At 37.4% G+C, this 16,063-nt stretch overlaps 2 protein-coding genes across 3 annotated transcripts in view; one reads left to right on the top strand and one right to left on the bottom strand.

The window, feature by feature from the left end:
* The first annotated feature begins 1,064 nt into the window (after nucleotides 1-1,064).
* On the top strand, nucleotides 1,065-2,756 carry TMEM252 (transmembrane protein 252). Its single transcript, XM_072126444.1, has 2 exons — nucleotides 1,065-1,345; nucleotides 1,946-2,756. The coding sequence occupies exons 1-2, from the start codon at nucleotides 1,065-1,067 to the stop codon at nucleotides 2,220-2,222; spliced, it is 558 nt and encodes a 185-aa protein (XP_071982545.1). The 3' UTR covers nucleotides 2,223-2,756.
* A 7,542-nt stretch (nucleotides 2,757-10,298) lies between these two features.
* Nucleotides 10,299-16,063, bottom strand: part of PGM5 (phosphoglucomutase 5) — a 154,543-nt gene continuing 148,778 nt past the window's right edge. For both annotated transcript variants that reach the window (XM_072151397.1, XM_072151386.1), the window contains one exon: nucleotides 10,299-10,554. In XM_072151397.1, the coding sequence (XP_072007498.1) occupies nucleotides 10,465-10,554 (90 nt within the window). In that variant the 3' untranslated portion in view covers nucleotides 10,299-10,464. The remainder of the gene's footprint in view (nucleotides 10,555-16,063) is intronic.

Consider the following 16,063-nt stretch of genomic DNA (forward strand, 5'->3'; position numbering starts at 1 on the left):
AATTTTTTAATAACATCTAAATAAAGAAATGTATATTTACATATGGCAGATTAATGTAAAGTTGAATGTAAATGACAAAACCCCTTTAAGTAAATACCACAAGGAATAAATGTCAATGTTTGTATATTCTAGAAGCTTGACCTTTAACAGTAAACTTCTGAACAATTCCTATTTTATGGCTGCATAGACGTGTTCAGTAATGCAGTTTCCTTACATACTTACGCAATGCTTGGAACATTCTCCTACAGTGGAATGATGATTTAGTGTTTTTTCCCTACTTAAATGTCAAAGAGTAACTGTGATTAGTGATATCTCATCTTCACAGACAAAAACAAAGCCATATCCTTCTGGCATAAGTTATTTTATCATATCTTGTCTGCAATTACATCTACATGTTTGAAAGACCTTGTGCTTTGTGGTGAATGGTTAATCTTCATACTTGCTGCACAAGACACAGTTTTTTTGGGAGTGTGAGTTTGCAAGAAAGCTAGTAAAGAATGATGAGAAGAAGCCAAAGAAACCAAGAAAAAATGTAGGTTCTTTGGGTAACATATCTATATGTGTTAGAATAACCAAAAGTATGCATGTTCATGGTCAGAGATATTGATGCTATTGTGCCACCATGTAAAATCCGTAACAGGGACCTACCATCAGTACCATTTACATTACTGGTTATGTGGGCACCCTCAATTACCAGCGTTCAGGTGCTTCGGCAGCCCCTAAAGCTATGCCTTGGCTTATGGTGTAGAAAAATTGCTTTTTGCTTTTGAAAGTTCTTGAATGTTCTTTCATAAAGAAAAATCCATGTGGCACACAGTCTCTCCTCTGCGTCAAAACAAGCAGTTGTGTAAGAATGAAATACAGGATATTTGCCTATGATGTGATTAAAAGCTAACCTCAGTGGATATTACATGTAATACTACTGTACCACCCCATGGTTAATGAATGTCATGTGTATGACTATATCAATGATTGTCCAAAGGGCAGTTTTGCTACTCACATATAAAACCACTGAGTAGTAGTGCTCTGTAGACTTTCTTAGCTGCCACTCACAGTCTGCAGTCATGAAGATGAAGAATAGTGTGTACACAGTGCTCCGATTCTCACTCCTAATTGCTGGCTTTTCTCTGGTGTGCCTGGGAGCCTTCTATGTGTCCTCAAGTTACTCTTGTAATTGTCAAAGTGAGACTATTGTGGCATATACTGTAATGCCTTTAGGATTTGTTCTTCTCCTGATCGGGATTTTTTGGAGCACATATCATGAGGCTAACCACAAAAGTCTATTCCAAAATGTAATTAGGAGAATTCATAGCCAACAACAAGTCCATATTGAGACTGTAGACAGGTATGTAGCTAAGTTTTAAACTGTTCTAAATTGTCCTTTTATTTTTACCTGTGTGTAGTTTTGATACTGTAATCACAATTGCAATTACACTTTAATATATAGTGGATGCTATTTGGAGATATATATATATATATATATATATATATATATATATATATATATATATATCAAAAGAACACATGATAGTTTAAATGTGAACATATTAGAAGTTTTTTCCAGTGAAAGCAAGAAAGGGAAAGTTTATTTTACATAACTAGAAGGTAGATTTCCTATAATAAACACCAATTCATATTTATTTGCACTCAGCACTTTCATCATATGACTAATCTATGAAGAAAGTCGTATAAGTAGACAGTCATGTTGAACTGATCTAGTAGTAAGTCAAGTCACTAGGGTTTACAAGAAAAACATTAGTACCAGCTAGCGAATCTAAAACCATCTGATACACTCGATCCAAGGTTTGCAGCATAAAAAAGGATGATAGGTGACAGGCATAAAATTACATTTCTAATGCATAGAAAATTGTTTGTTTCCCCATTTGTTCCTGTAAGATAAATAGAAGACCAAATAATGAGAACCTGTTTTATCTTGTCTTTTCAGGCCTGATTATTACCCTCCATCCTATGACAGTGTGATACACGACATCGCTCAAAATTCTAACCCCACCTGTCACATCAATATAGACACAAGAAGCTTCAACATCCCCCCTCCTCTGTACACTGCGACTGCCATGGAAATTGTGGATGAAACCTATATAAATGAAGAACCTCCTCCTTCTTATGAAGTTTCTGTACAAGCATCCACCTCTGAGTCAATAGTCAGCTCAGAAGGTTCAGAAGAGGCTGAAGGTACTAATCATGTGGAGACAAATGACTGAGTAATACATAAACTAATATGTGTGAATTCACAGTCAACATTGTACAGCTGACAACTGAAAAGTAGAGAGTTCCGGAATGGAAAAAGAATGATTGGTGTTGTCAGATATCACTGCTAGTACAGTGCGCTAATACAGTAGTGGTGCTACACCAGTCAGGGGAAACAGCAAAGCATACCGGCGTGCCATAGTCACATGACCTATATGGCACTTATAAATCTGCAGAGTTTATGTGTTGGCCATTGGTTGAGACAAGTTCCAGGTGTTTTGAGAGACGTTTATGTGTTGCCTAGGAAAGGAGATAATGAATGGAGTGATGGGTAAAGTCTATGCAAACAATAGAGATTGTTCAACTAACATAAGTGTATGGGCCTTATACATCTGAAGCCTGCTGTAATGGTCAAGGAAATACAGCTACACTGACATTTTTATGCCATAGAACAGAGAATGGCGAAAACCAAATTTCTATCAGTATTTTTTATATTCAGTCTAAACAAATGTGAACATGTAAAACTTCGATGCTAGGATTGTCAGAAGTAGATTTTTGTAAGAAATCTACATTATCCAAGACAAGTGACCAGGCAAGTGACCACTGTGGATAAAAAGTCACATGTAAAATGACATCTTATGCCATATGAAAGTGTTATCGATATTTGCCAGACATTTGCCAGAAATGTACCCTCTACCTGTTGTTAAATGAAAATACAGTATGAAGTGTTGCAAGCTGACAGCCACACAATGACATGCAGTGCATGTTGTGTATGACTGCAGGTTTTTTTTACTGAATTTTTAATGTTTTCTTGTTTTGTTTTCCTTTTGTTCGTATAAATAAATATTTAATTTCATTAATAACCTTTCAGTGGCAATGTGGCTTATTCATTACGTCCGGCAGCATCAGTAAGCATCAGATCTAACAACCCATGTTTATAGCAGAAAACATGGCCATGGAATTAGAAGGGGTATGGGAAACAAGAATTCTACATGATGACACATCATCCATGATTAATTTACTGTAGGAAGACCTGAGCCCATTTTGAAACCTTCTGTTGTGACCAGAGGAAGGCTATCCTACAGATTACAGCAAAGAAACTTTTTCACCTCTGGAGACATTTTTTCTATCCAGTTGGAAAGATTGAATCCTCTTCCTGTCTTCACACGAATGAGGTTTTATCATACTACTTCTATATGCCATTGATATATTTATATAAATAAATCATGTTCCGTCATTTTTTTCTCAAGACTAAATCTAAACCTCAATTCCCTTTATTAATTTTGTGGTTCTCCGTGGTTCTTTGTACTCTCTGAAACTCCAGGGCAGTTTTGTGGCTTTCATTTGTACCCTCTGCAAATCCACAGCAGATAAATATAAACAATATAAAATGGTTTACTTATATTTTGACTCAGAATATAACATTCACTTTCATGTTGCATTTAAGCACAAAAATGTTTAAAAACTTTAACCCCTAAAGGACCAAGCTACTTTAGGGCTTTTGGGACAAGCCCTTTTTTTTTAAATCTGCCCTGTGTCACTCACTTTAAGTGGTTATAATCTTCAATTGCTTTAACATGTCCAGTTAGTTTTGATATTGTTTTCTCATCACGCATTGTACTTCAAACTAGTAGAAAAATTTGGATGATATCTTTTGCTTTTAATTATGAAAAAAAATTAAATTTGGAAAAATCTTTAAAAATTCTCAATTTTAAAAAATTAAAAAATCTTTTGCTCATCAGGCAGATAGTCATAGCCCCCAAATAACTTCATAACTAAAATTTCTGGAATATTTGCTTTATGTTGGCATGTTTTTTTATGCATCCTCTCATTTTTTAAGGTTGTTAATTGTGCTTAATTATTTAATTAATTGCTTAAAATTGTGGGTGCAATTTCTCACATTTTTATGAAAATCACAAACAGACACCTGCTCAGTTTTTCAAGTAATAACCCATAAATTACCCCATTATAGAAACTACACCCTTCAATGTATGAGAAACAAACTTTAAGAAGTTTGTTAGCCCTTAAGGTGTTTTACAGGGGTTACAACAAAATGGAGGTGGAATTTACAATTTGTAATTTCTTTGGAGAATACACTGATTTTGGCCCAAAAATCAATAGTAGCTAATTGATGATATTTTCTTAATTTCTTTCTTGGTGGGGATAAGAAAATCCTTAATTCTGGTTTAGGGTTTTTAGCTTTCTTTTGTTGGCCGTACACAGAGGATGTCAACCTGCTTATAGGGTTACACAGCCAGAATCGTGTGTGAGTATCGCAATCCCAGCTGTTAGTGCAGAGAGAAGAAAAAGTTACAAATATAAGAGAAATGTCAAATATAAATGACCCTCCCTAGAGTCCTTTTTGAAAATGGGCACCACATTTGTCTTGGGAAAGCACATTTTAGTGCATATTTAACATAGCTTTTCTGCCATAAAATCCATGACAAATCTTTTTCAAAATCCACTATCAAGCCTCCAACATGGATACTTGCCAGTATGTTGCTAAAACAAGACATTTACTTGATTTGGTTTAACTATTACCACTTGTAGATATACATTTAAATTTGTCGAAAAGCATTTACAATAATACTGATCAAAGAAAATAGACCTGCTTAAATAGGTTTTTAGCTTTCAATATACAAAAGAAGCTGATCTAGGTGTTTTTTTTTATTCCCAATGACAAACTTCATTTAAGGTATTTGTATTCCTGAAGATGTTTAGTTTTATTCTTTAGCCATCCACCTTTCATATTGCATTTATCAGTTTTTTTTTCATTTTTACAGATTTTATGTGTGTTTAAAGACCAAAGTAGTAATATTTTATACATGTTCTCTTTTGTTCTTTATATCCCTTTTCATTTCATCTCTGATTCCCCTTTCCCTTTTTAAAATTTGTCCATCCATCCAGTCCTGATCTCTATCCTCCATCTAAGAATGTTTGTAGAGAAAAGTCTAGTTTATTTTGTTAATAATATTCTTTCCTATGTTTTTCAATTATCGTATATACTCGAGTATAAGCCGAGGCCCCTAATTTTACCACAAAAAACTGGGAAAACCTATTGACTCGAGTATAAGCTGAGGGTGGGAAATGCATTGGTCACAGCCCCCCCCCAGTATATAGCCACCAAGCCCCCAGTAGTATATAGACAGCAGCCCCCTATAGTATATAGCTGCCAGCCAGCCCCCAGTAGTACATAGCCTGCTGGCCGCTGCCCCAGTATAGTCTGCCAGCCCCTGCCCCAATATATAGCCTGTCATCCCTTGCCCCCCTATATATAGCCTGTCAGCCCCTGCCCCCAATATGAAGCCTGTCAACCCCTGCCCCAATATGCAGCCTGTCAGCCCCTGACCCAATATGTAGCCTGTCAGCCCCTGCCCCAATTTGTAGCCTTTAACCCCCTGCCCCAATTTGTAGCCTTTAACCCCTTGCCCCAATTTGTAGCCTGTCAGCCCCTGGCCAAGTATTTAGCCACCAGCCCCAGTGCCCTCTTAAAGAGCCGGATCCCCGACCCGTTATGGAGCCGGGTCCCCGGCCCGTTATGGAGCCGGGTCCCCGGCCCGTTATGGAGCCGGGTCCCCAGCCCGTTATGGAGCCGGGTCCCCGGCCCGTTATGGGGCCAGACAGTTAATTTAAAAAAATAAAAAATTTAAACTCACCTTTTCGGCGCCCTCGCGAGTCTTCTATGCGATCCCTCTGGCTGTGGCGCCAGGTCCGTGCAGCGCGCAGCTCTGACGTCAGCCGGCTGCCGGCACACACAATACGATCGCGTAGGAGACTCGCGCGGCTGCTGAAAAGGTGAGTTTAGATTTTTTTTTTAGTCTTTTTTTTTTTAGCTTTTTGACTCGAGTATAAGCCAAGTTAGTGTTTTTCAGCACATTTTTTGTGCTGAAAAACTCAGCTTATACTCGAGTATATACGGTAACAGGAATAGGGGGTAAGTCTATGATAGCTGGGGGTCTGATGGTTGGAACCCCAGGAATGACATAAACAGGTCTCTCCGATTCTCCTGTGGGAATGGAACATTAATCTGTGTTCAAAGCATCTGATCTATTTACAGATCTGAGTGATGAAATTGGATGCATAACAGGTACATTTTATATATAAAGCAGGGCATACACTAAGAGTGTATACATATATAATGGATACAATGACACTTATAAGTAGTGATTTAGAAAATTCAGATATTCTACCCACTATTAATGTAAATTTACTGTAAATTTATATAATTTCTTCACATAACATATTGTTATTTCCCTTCATTACTGTTAATAAATGGGACACACACGTCTTGCATTTGATTTTATTGACACAATATCAGTGTTAAAAAGCATTGCAGGAAATGAATGACTCTTACTCTATGTACAGTTATTATCTAAATTACATTAACTGCAGGGAGAACAGTTGTAAAAGGTATAACCCTGAAGCACAAAATCCATCTTGATAACCCCTAGATAACACGTAGAGTACTGTGAAGAGAAGAGCGTATATAGAAGAGCATATATTGGGCATCAATACTGAGTGGGGTGCAGATTCCATACTTGAAGATGCACCAATAAGTTGTGCCAAACAATACAATAGTATACTGCTTCCTATAGATAGAATAAAACACTCAGTGACATACAAAATGAAATTGCCTCATACATTGAAGACTTGTGTTACTGTAATTTGGCACATTGAAAGGACATTATATAATATAAACAAAAACTGTTCCTCTGTGTCTGTTATATTGCAATTTACTGCATACAAGCTTACCTACTTACCCTTATATAAGGACATATCACAGATTTATATTTAAGAAATAAAATCCCATAGTAAACTAAATAGTGGTGACCAGCTTCCAAGGGGCCTTATTTCAATTGCAGTTCGAAATTGTTCTCTCAATTTCTATTTCTCCGGTCCATGACTTTTAAAGTAACTTTAGTGCCTTTTACAGAGGTTCTCAGATAATGAAGAAAATGTCATAGAGGCTAAAAAAATTTCACTGCTGTACATCTATCTAATATGGAAAAGACTGAGAAGGAATACCATTATTATGTACACAAAGGTCTAGTTTCCATCAAACTTCTTGGGTTAATTTGAAGTTATCCTATAATCTTTGAGTAATAGAACAGAAATGGAAAATTGAAGCTGTCAGTCCCTGGTCCGAAAAAAAATCCTTTAAGCTCTGTTCACATTGAAAATTCTTTCTACTCTTCATGAGTTGGGTTCTGATGCCGTTTAAGGTAATGACATCTTATTCTGCAATAATACTTCTGCCATCAATCACTAATGTAATGTATCTAATGAATCTAATGTAGACATGATGGCCACCATTACAAGTCAATGAGATCCATAAGGATCGGCTAAGGCCTGTTTTAAAATGGATCTGTCATGGCCCTGTGAACAAGACTAAACATTGACATTAAATGGGTTTTCCATCAAAAATAATGGGGCACATTTACTAAGGGATTTGTGCCAGTTTTCTGACAGACTTGGCATGTTCTTTCTGTTGTAAACTGCTTGTACAGGTATTTAAGAAGTGTTTGTACCACAAATGTGTCGCACGTGACCGTTTTGTGGCGCAGCTGCACTCAGCACCATGCAACACAAATTAGGGAGTATTCCTGTTCTCAGTCGGACAAAAAAAATTAGTGAACTCTGTCAAGCCAGTGCAGGGAAGTGCCAGATTCATGATTTCTGGTGCACGTTCTTAATGAATCTGGCGCACCCAGCATTGTACACAGACAGAGCACTTTTAGTGCAGTTTCCTACATTCTTAGTAAAAATACCCCATTGTGTATCTTTAAATCCAGTCCATTCTCACAACTTTTTTATTTTACATTTACGTAAACACTCGCTGTTTCTGTGTCTACCTTCGTAAAAGATTCTTGATTCTTTCTCTGTTTCCTTGGGTGTGGATGGGACTAATGGTTTGGAGTCAGTACAAATGACCGGCAATTGATATATTATATTACTGCATTCACACTTGCTCAGCATCTTCAAGGAGCAGAGAGAGAGAGTTAACACTAAGCATATGTGTCCTCACCTCAGCACATTTATTGAGAAAAACACAGATATATGTGTAAATATAGAAACTGCTTATAATTATGCGTTGGACTAAAAAATATTCAGCAGGGGCTAACCCTAACCCTATTTCCTTATACAGATCAGGGGCAAGCCTCTTAGCACTGCGGGTCCAACTAAGAAATCATAAGAACAGGGTTCTATGAGACCTTTGTGCATATACTTCATTCACTTCTGTGGGAATGATAGATCACTGTCTCAGACGTGTCCTTAATCATGGTTAAGGATGCAGCCAGCATCTGAAACGCGTTGGATAATTTCAATGTATATGTCCACTTTTAAAAATGCTGTGAATAAAGAAAAGGTTTTTAACCAGCACCATGCCTCGGTGGATGCACAGCAGTTCTCAGGTGAAGTGAGGATCCGCGCCCTCCTAGCAAGGCGTTTTCACGTGGTGGAAGCTGAACACAATCCAGTGGGTATCCTAAATTGGTAAAATGGGCTGTTCATGAGGAAAGTATATCAAGAAGAACAACATCATCTTCATCAAGAAAATAAACAGGTGGCCCCTAATCTGTTGCAAGCCGTATGCTATATCTAAAATAAATATGCAATTCTATACTTTTTAAATATCAAGCAGCCTTTACTGCTGTGTAATACTGTGTAATATCTGGCTGCCTTAACTACTCAAATACAAGTACTGCTGTCTAAAGCAAAACCTTATTTCATCACACACTGACTATATGTAAAGTGATACACTGACACTTTTCTTATTTTACCATCAATGGTAAACCAACCTGTTTTTATATGCAGGGCACACACTTGGTCAATAGCATCTTGTGCAAATAGAAACAGTAATGATGACCCTGTAAACTTGTCAATTTATGGCTGCTACTTATTTGATAGCTGTCACCTAATACATTCATAACACTCTCTGTGTTACAAAGACCAAAGTAGACCAAGTTCTGAAATATGCCATCTTTCATGACATCTTTTCCAGTGTGGTGTGCCAGGCAACTTCCATTCCAGCTGTGCGGTGTGCCGGATCCACAAAATGTCATAGAGGCTAAAAAAATGTCACTGCTGTACATCTATCTAATATGGAGAAGACTGAGAAGGAATATCATTATTATGTACACAAATGTCTAGTTTCCACCAAACTTTTTGGGTTAATTTGAAGTTATCCTCTAATCTTTGAGTAATGGAACAGAAATGGAAAATTGAAGCTATCAGTCCCTGGTCCGAAAAAAAAATCCTTTAAGCTCCGTTCACATTGAAAATTCTTTCTACTCTTCATGAGTTGGGTTCTGATGCTGTTTAAGGTAATGACATCTTATTCTGAAATAATATTTTTGCCATCAATCACTAATGTAATGTATCTAATGAATCTAATGTAGACATGATGGCCACCATTACAAGTCAATGAGATCCATCAGGATCGGCTAAGGCCTGTTTTAAAATGGATCTGTCGTGGCCCCGTGAACAAGACTAAACATTGACATTAAATGGGTTGTCCCATCAAAAATAATGGGGCACATTTACTAAGGGCTTTGCGCCAAGTTTTCTGACAGACTTGGCATGTTCTTTCTATTGTAAACTGCGTGTACAGGTATTTAAGAAGTGTTTGTACCACAAATGTGTCGCACGTGACCGTTTTGTGGCGCAGCTGCACTCGGCACCATGCAACACAAATTAGGGAGTATTCCGGTTCTCAGTCGGACAAAAAAAATTAGTGTGGTGTGCCAGGCAACTTCCATTCCAGCTGTGCGGTGTGCTGGATCCACAAAATCCGGCTGTGCTGTGTGCCGGGTCCACCAATTCCAGCTGTGTTGTGTGGCGGGGACACCAAATCCAGCTGTGCCATGTATTCCAGCTGTGCTGTGTGCCGGGTACACCAATTTGGTGTTTGCATAAATTGAAAGCACAGATTTATAAAGTTTTAAGCTACCAAAGTTTTAAAAGCAACCATTGTGTTCACAACATTATAAAGTACAATCACTCTTACTGTCTGCATGGAGAATTACAATGGACAAAATAAATGTTACTGCCATATGGAATTTCCATTTAAACCATAACTAATGCTGATGTATGAGATAAAATGCCAAACTTTAGTTTTTTAATCAACCTCGAACAGTGTTAAACACAAAAACATCACCTTGAAACATATACAGCAAGATAAAGGCAATAACTGAAAAACTGATAAATTGCTCTTTTACACACTCTTTGGCCCATTGTAGTTTTTGAAGGGAAGATTCAGGTGATAACCGTGGGTCCTTTACGTCCGGTCCGTTCATGTATTTGGGATAGCTTTAAAGCTATGGCTATGAGTGGACCCAGCACCGCCTATGGAAATGAGAGAAGAAGAACAGGAGAAAGTTTTGTAATTGCTTAATAAGATTAAAAAGTCTTGCTTCCCTTTTTTAAAGGGGTTCTGCAGTCACAAAATGTTATATCCTATCTACTTGGTTACTTTGTAATTTGTGGGGGTTCCAGTTGTGGTAGCCTAATGGATCATGACACACAATTTAATAGAATGACAGGTCAAGCAGAGAACAGAACAGCGGGATGGAATATTGACCAGCTAATATTTTGTATTTGGGGGTACAAATGACTCCTGTTCTTTTAATCTGTTCCTTGTTCTCCACAACTAAGACCACCATCAATTATCAAGTTATACCTTATCCTGTTGATAGGGGAAAATTTACTGTGACCAGATATCCCCTTTAATTAACCACATTCTAAAACTAAACCAAATAATAGTAATGAAAAAAAACTGAATGTGTGAATACATGAACTACATCACCAACACCATCAGAAGCTACTAAGTAGCCGTGATCATTTTCCCTAACATATAATTTTTATTTTATTGTAACCAGTGAATTCTCTTACACATCAGTGTCATTTGTAGATGCTAACATGTTAGTGTCTACTTTACCAAAGCCTCATTTTCTATAACTAACGTCTTGTCTACATACAAAAACAATGTAACCTATGTCTAGTAAGGCATTCCACTCCCACTCTAGCACCAGGGCTTTTTTATGAACTGTCACATTCAGTAAGACTGCTTACTGAATAGATGCATAAATATAATGTATATAGATAGATAGCTAGATAGATGATAGATAGATATGAGAGAGAGAGAGAGAGAGATACAACAGAAGAGAGATAGATCAATTGATAGATGGATAGATAATAGATAAAAATGATAGATAGATAGATAGATAGATAGATAGATAGATAGATAGAAAATAAAAAGATAGACATAAAGCTAGATAGATAAATGGTTAGATAAACATATATATATATATATATATATATATATATATATGTATATATATATATATATATATATATATATATATATATATATATATAGGAAATAGACAAATTATAGGAGATAGATAAAAAGACAGATGATCTACTGTTTTTGTAGGCACATCTAGGGTGCTGCTTACGGGTGCAACCCCTTAAAGATGAGCAGTATGACAATATGTCAATTTTGTCCTTTATATCCCTTTTCATTTCATCTCTGATTCCCCTTTCCCTTTTTAAAATTTGTCCATCCATCCAGTCCTGATCTCTATCCTCCATCTAAGAATGTTTGTGGAGAAAAGTCTAGTTTATTTTGTTAATAATATTCTTTCCTATGTTTTTCAATTAACAGGAATAGGGGGTAAGTCTATGATTGCTGGGGGTCTGATGGTTGGAACCCCAGGAATGACATAAACAGGTCTCTCCGATTCTCCTGTGGGAATGGAACATTAATCTGTGTTCAAAGCATCGGATCTACTGATGATCTACTGTTTTTGTAGGCACATCTAGGGTGCTGCTTACGGGTGCAACCCCTTAAAGATGAGCAGTATGACAATATGGCCCCCGGACCATATTGTACACCCCTGCTTTAGACCTTCCATATCATGCAATAATTTGGTGCCCTTCTTTGATATTTATATAGCTCTCTAGTGTCTTTTATGAACATGAGAGAGGTGAACTTCTCCAGAAACTATGCTTTTTCTAAAACTGGATAATAGTTTATTGAGTTTTGATGCAAAAGATTGCCATTGTATGCTATAATTCAAGTCACTACCAATAATTACTCCCAAATCCTTCTGTACTGTAGCACCAAATAGAGACCTATCCAAGATATACCTAGAATGTTTCATGTTTGATGCAAAATATAAAGCATTACATTTGACAACATTGACCATTGTTTCCCATTTTATCCAGGTTAGCCTGTAGAGTTAAAACACAGCAATTTTTGGAAGATGAAGCTCTCCACAGTTTTATAGAATAAATAGAAAAGAATCATGTCTCAAACAAATACAGGGTCACTTGTGTCTGATTGTTCCTTATTATCTTTATTTTTTACAGTAGTAACTTATTACAGAACTTTAATTTTCAGAGGATACATTTACAAAAGAAATCATCCATTTCCTCAGCAGTCAGTCCTCCAGGAATAACATGGAATTTATTATTTAACCAATGTTTCACTGCAGGAAAGGTCAACCTTCTGTACATTTCCTACAGGTGCAAGCTTCAGAAAACTCTTTTTCACAAGCTATGGGTAGCTTGCTTTTCTACATACTTTTGTGATCACTTGTCCTTAACACTGATGTTTGTTTGAAGGTACTGTCACACGTACCGCTTTGACTGTGTTTAGAAAGTGAATCAAAGTGTGGAATCTTATTGAGTCCAATGCCGATTTTAGTTTTGCTTGACCTGCTGTTTACCCTGTGAGAGTTACATAATTACATAGTTTATATGGTTGAAAAAAGACACATGTCCATCAGGTTCAACCAAGGAAGGGAAGTGATTGGAAGATGAAGGAATTTAGGGGAAACTATGGACATAACCGTCAATGTTATTTAGATGTAAAAAGGTACACCAAGGTCCTTCTCAACGAGGGACTCTCCCAGATTTACTCCCCCAAGGACATATTTTTCGTTTGGATTAATAGCCCCCAGATGCATAACCTTCCATTTATCCACATTGAACCTCATTTGCCAAGTGGATGACCAAACACTCAGCTTGTCCAAGTCATCCTGCAGCCTATGAACATCCTCCATAGACTGTATTACACTACACAGCTTGGTGTCATCTTCAAGAAAAGACACAGTGCTATAAATATGTACTATTATATCATTAATAAATAAATGAAATAGTAATGGGCCAAGCACTGGAGCCTGGGGTACACCACTGGTGGCAACTGGTGGCTGTTCTGAGTAGGAATCATTGACCACAACTCTCTGGATACAATACAGTTTTCAATACAATCGCAAATGGTTCCTGCCAAACCACTAGATCTTATTTTACCCATCAGGTGCCTGTGAGCGACAGTGTCATTTGCCCAGTAATTGTCAACTGTTTAGGGTGGACCAAGCAAGCAGACAGGAACTCTTTGTGGGGGCTGAGTTATTTATTATTTAATAAAAGAATATTTGTTAACTAGACAAGTGTTAGCGCTTTGTTAGCCAACTCATTTCAATTTTCATTTGGGGTTTAATTAAGTGTTTGTGAGTCCATAGCTAACTTTACATATAACACTGCCACCTCCAGTTCTACCTCCAGTTACACCTTAGAATTTCATAAGGTCCCAATTTTTGTTGAAACACTTTAGAACATAATATGAATATGTATATTGTTGACACACGCTGTATCACGTCTGTACTTTGCAAGTCAAGTCATATACAGCTTCTGCTACGATTCATATCTCATTGAAAACTAATTTAATGCAAGGCTGTACCAATAAAGATGTGTATCTTCTGTAAGTTTGTGAGATTATTACTGAAAACCTATGGTATGCTGTTAAGTAATTAACTTCTTCACATCATAGAAAAGCAAAACAAAGATACAACATGTGCTAGTGAATGATTCCAAAGTTCCATTGTACTGTATATATCTCTACCATTCAGATGACCTTCTTCTTACTTTTTGTAATTAAAGTGGTCAACCCAATAGTATGGAATGTTTAGAATATTGCACAGTAGCTAAAGTCTAACACATGTTAACCCCAGTTTATAGTTTAGGGTTCAGACCCATTTTTTGTAATCTGACATTTTTCGTTTTATATTGTTATAACTTTTGAACACTATAACTTACCAAAGTGATTTTTTTAAAATTTGCCAAAGGAGGTACATAAAAATGCATTCATGTATTTACAGTTTGAGTCGCGATAAATGAAAATAAACATGTTACAAAAACAGTATCTCGTGTCAGTGATAAAAAATACCAATCTTCCCTTGCCCAGGGGCACACCAACTGTGAGGCGACTTGAGAAAGTTGCTTTGGGTGGCACCCCATGCTGGATAACAGGGAGGCGGCATCTTGGGGCAGTGCTGTAAAACAACACCTGGCTGTGACCCAAGACCAGGCCGTAGAACACCCAGTCCCAGGCCACAGCCAAAGAATTTAAACTAATACTTATTGTTGGCTGCTTCTACCTACAGCTCCGTCTTCTTCCCTGCCCGCTCACTCAGACTATAACATCACACAGTGTTGCAGCCATGTGGCATCATAGTGTGTGCGCGCCTGCAGGAAAGAAAGGGAGCCACGGTAAGAAGAAGCCGGAGGTAAGTATGGTGTTGTTTATTTTTTAAGGGGGTTTTGCTGTGGACATTTCATTAAAGGGGGATCTGCTGTGATCATTTAATTAAAGGGGGGCTCTGCTGCAGACTTTACATTAATTGGGGGCTCTGCTGTGGATATTTCATTAAAGGGGGGCTCCGTTGTGGACATTTCAATAGTGAGGGGCACCTGCTGGACAATTTATTAAAAAGTAGCTGCTGCATTTCTTACCCTATGCTTATACTCCAGTCAATGGCCCACATTGACATGCTGTTGTTACAGTAGCTGGGCCTACTTAAAACCTTAGGATATCCAAAGCAGGTTTAATGGCCAGGTCAAACAATAAGGGCAATAGAGGGCAGCCCTGTCTTGTTCCTCTTTGTAGCATAATAAAAGGAGATATATGCCCCTGATAGTAAACTGCCACTCGAGGAGAGGAGTAGAGTGATTCTATTAGCTTCCTAAAAGCAATCCTCAAACCAAAATGATCTAGGGTCTGGTCCAGACACCTCCAGAGGATATTATAGAATGTTTTTTCTGCATCTTGCACTAGCAATGCCCTTATACCTGCTGTTGGGGGCTGCACACACAACTTATCCAACACAGTCAGTACCTTCCGAATATTGGTAACTGACACTCTCACTTTCACAAATTCTTCAAATTCACAAATAAAATATCTGGTAACTCATCTGGGCCTGGTGACTTCCGAAGACCAGAGGCTGTCTCGTTTTAACCTATTCAATACAATATACGATGAATGAGGAGGAAAATCCCCATACTGTAGTATGGAAGTATATTGTAGGATCGATCAGACAAAGTAGGGTTAAAGTATTCTAAGGGGTCTGAAAAATATATAAAAAAAAATTCTAATCACCCCCCTTTCCCTAGAAGTCATATAAATAAACAGTAATAATCATTGTACATTGTACAGGGGGTTTTAATTTTTGCAAATGTATGAAAACATTATAAAACCTATCCAAATTTGGTATCCCCGTGATCGTACTGACCCACAGAATAATGTCATTTGGGCGCACAGTGAAAGCTGTAAAATCCAAGCCCACAAGAAAACGGTGCAAATGCGTTTGGAATTTTTTTACCGCTTCCAAGTACAGGGCATGGAATATTAAATACTGTCACTAAGCTCACACAGCTCTTTACATGGAAAAATAAAAACGTTATAGATTTTTCAAGGTAGAGAGTGAAAAATGAAAACACAAACACAAAAAAGGGCCGAAAGAGCCTTAAGGGGTTAATGGTAACTTAGTTTTGCATTTATTTAAGAAACATT

This window comes from Engystomops pustulosus, chromosome 1 (genome assembly GCF_040894005.1).
Source record: "Engystomops pustulosus chromosome 1, aEngPut4.maternal, whole genome shotgun sequence".
NCBI classification, from domain to species: Eukaryota; Metazoa; Chordata; class Amphibia; order Anura; family Leptodactylidae; genus Engystomops; species Engystomops pustulosus.

Excerpts from the sequence above, each read along its gene's own strand:
- TMEM252 (XM_072126444.1), top strand. The coding sequence starts at position 1,065 with ATGAAGATGAAGAATAGTGTGTACACAGTGCTCCGATTCTCACTCCTA. Across the intron at positions 1,346-1,945 it reads CATATTGAGACTGTAGACAG|GCCTGATTATTACCCTCCAT; the intron begins GTATGTAGCTAA and ends TTGTCTTTTCAG.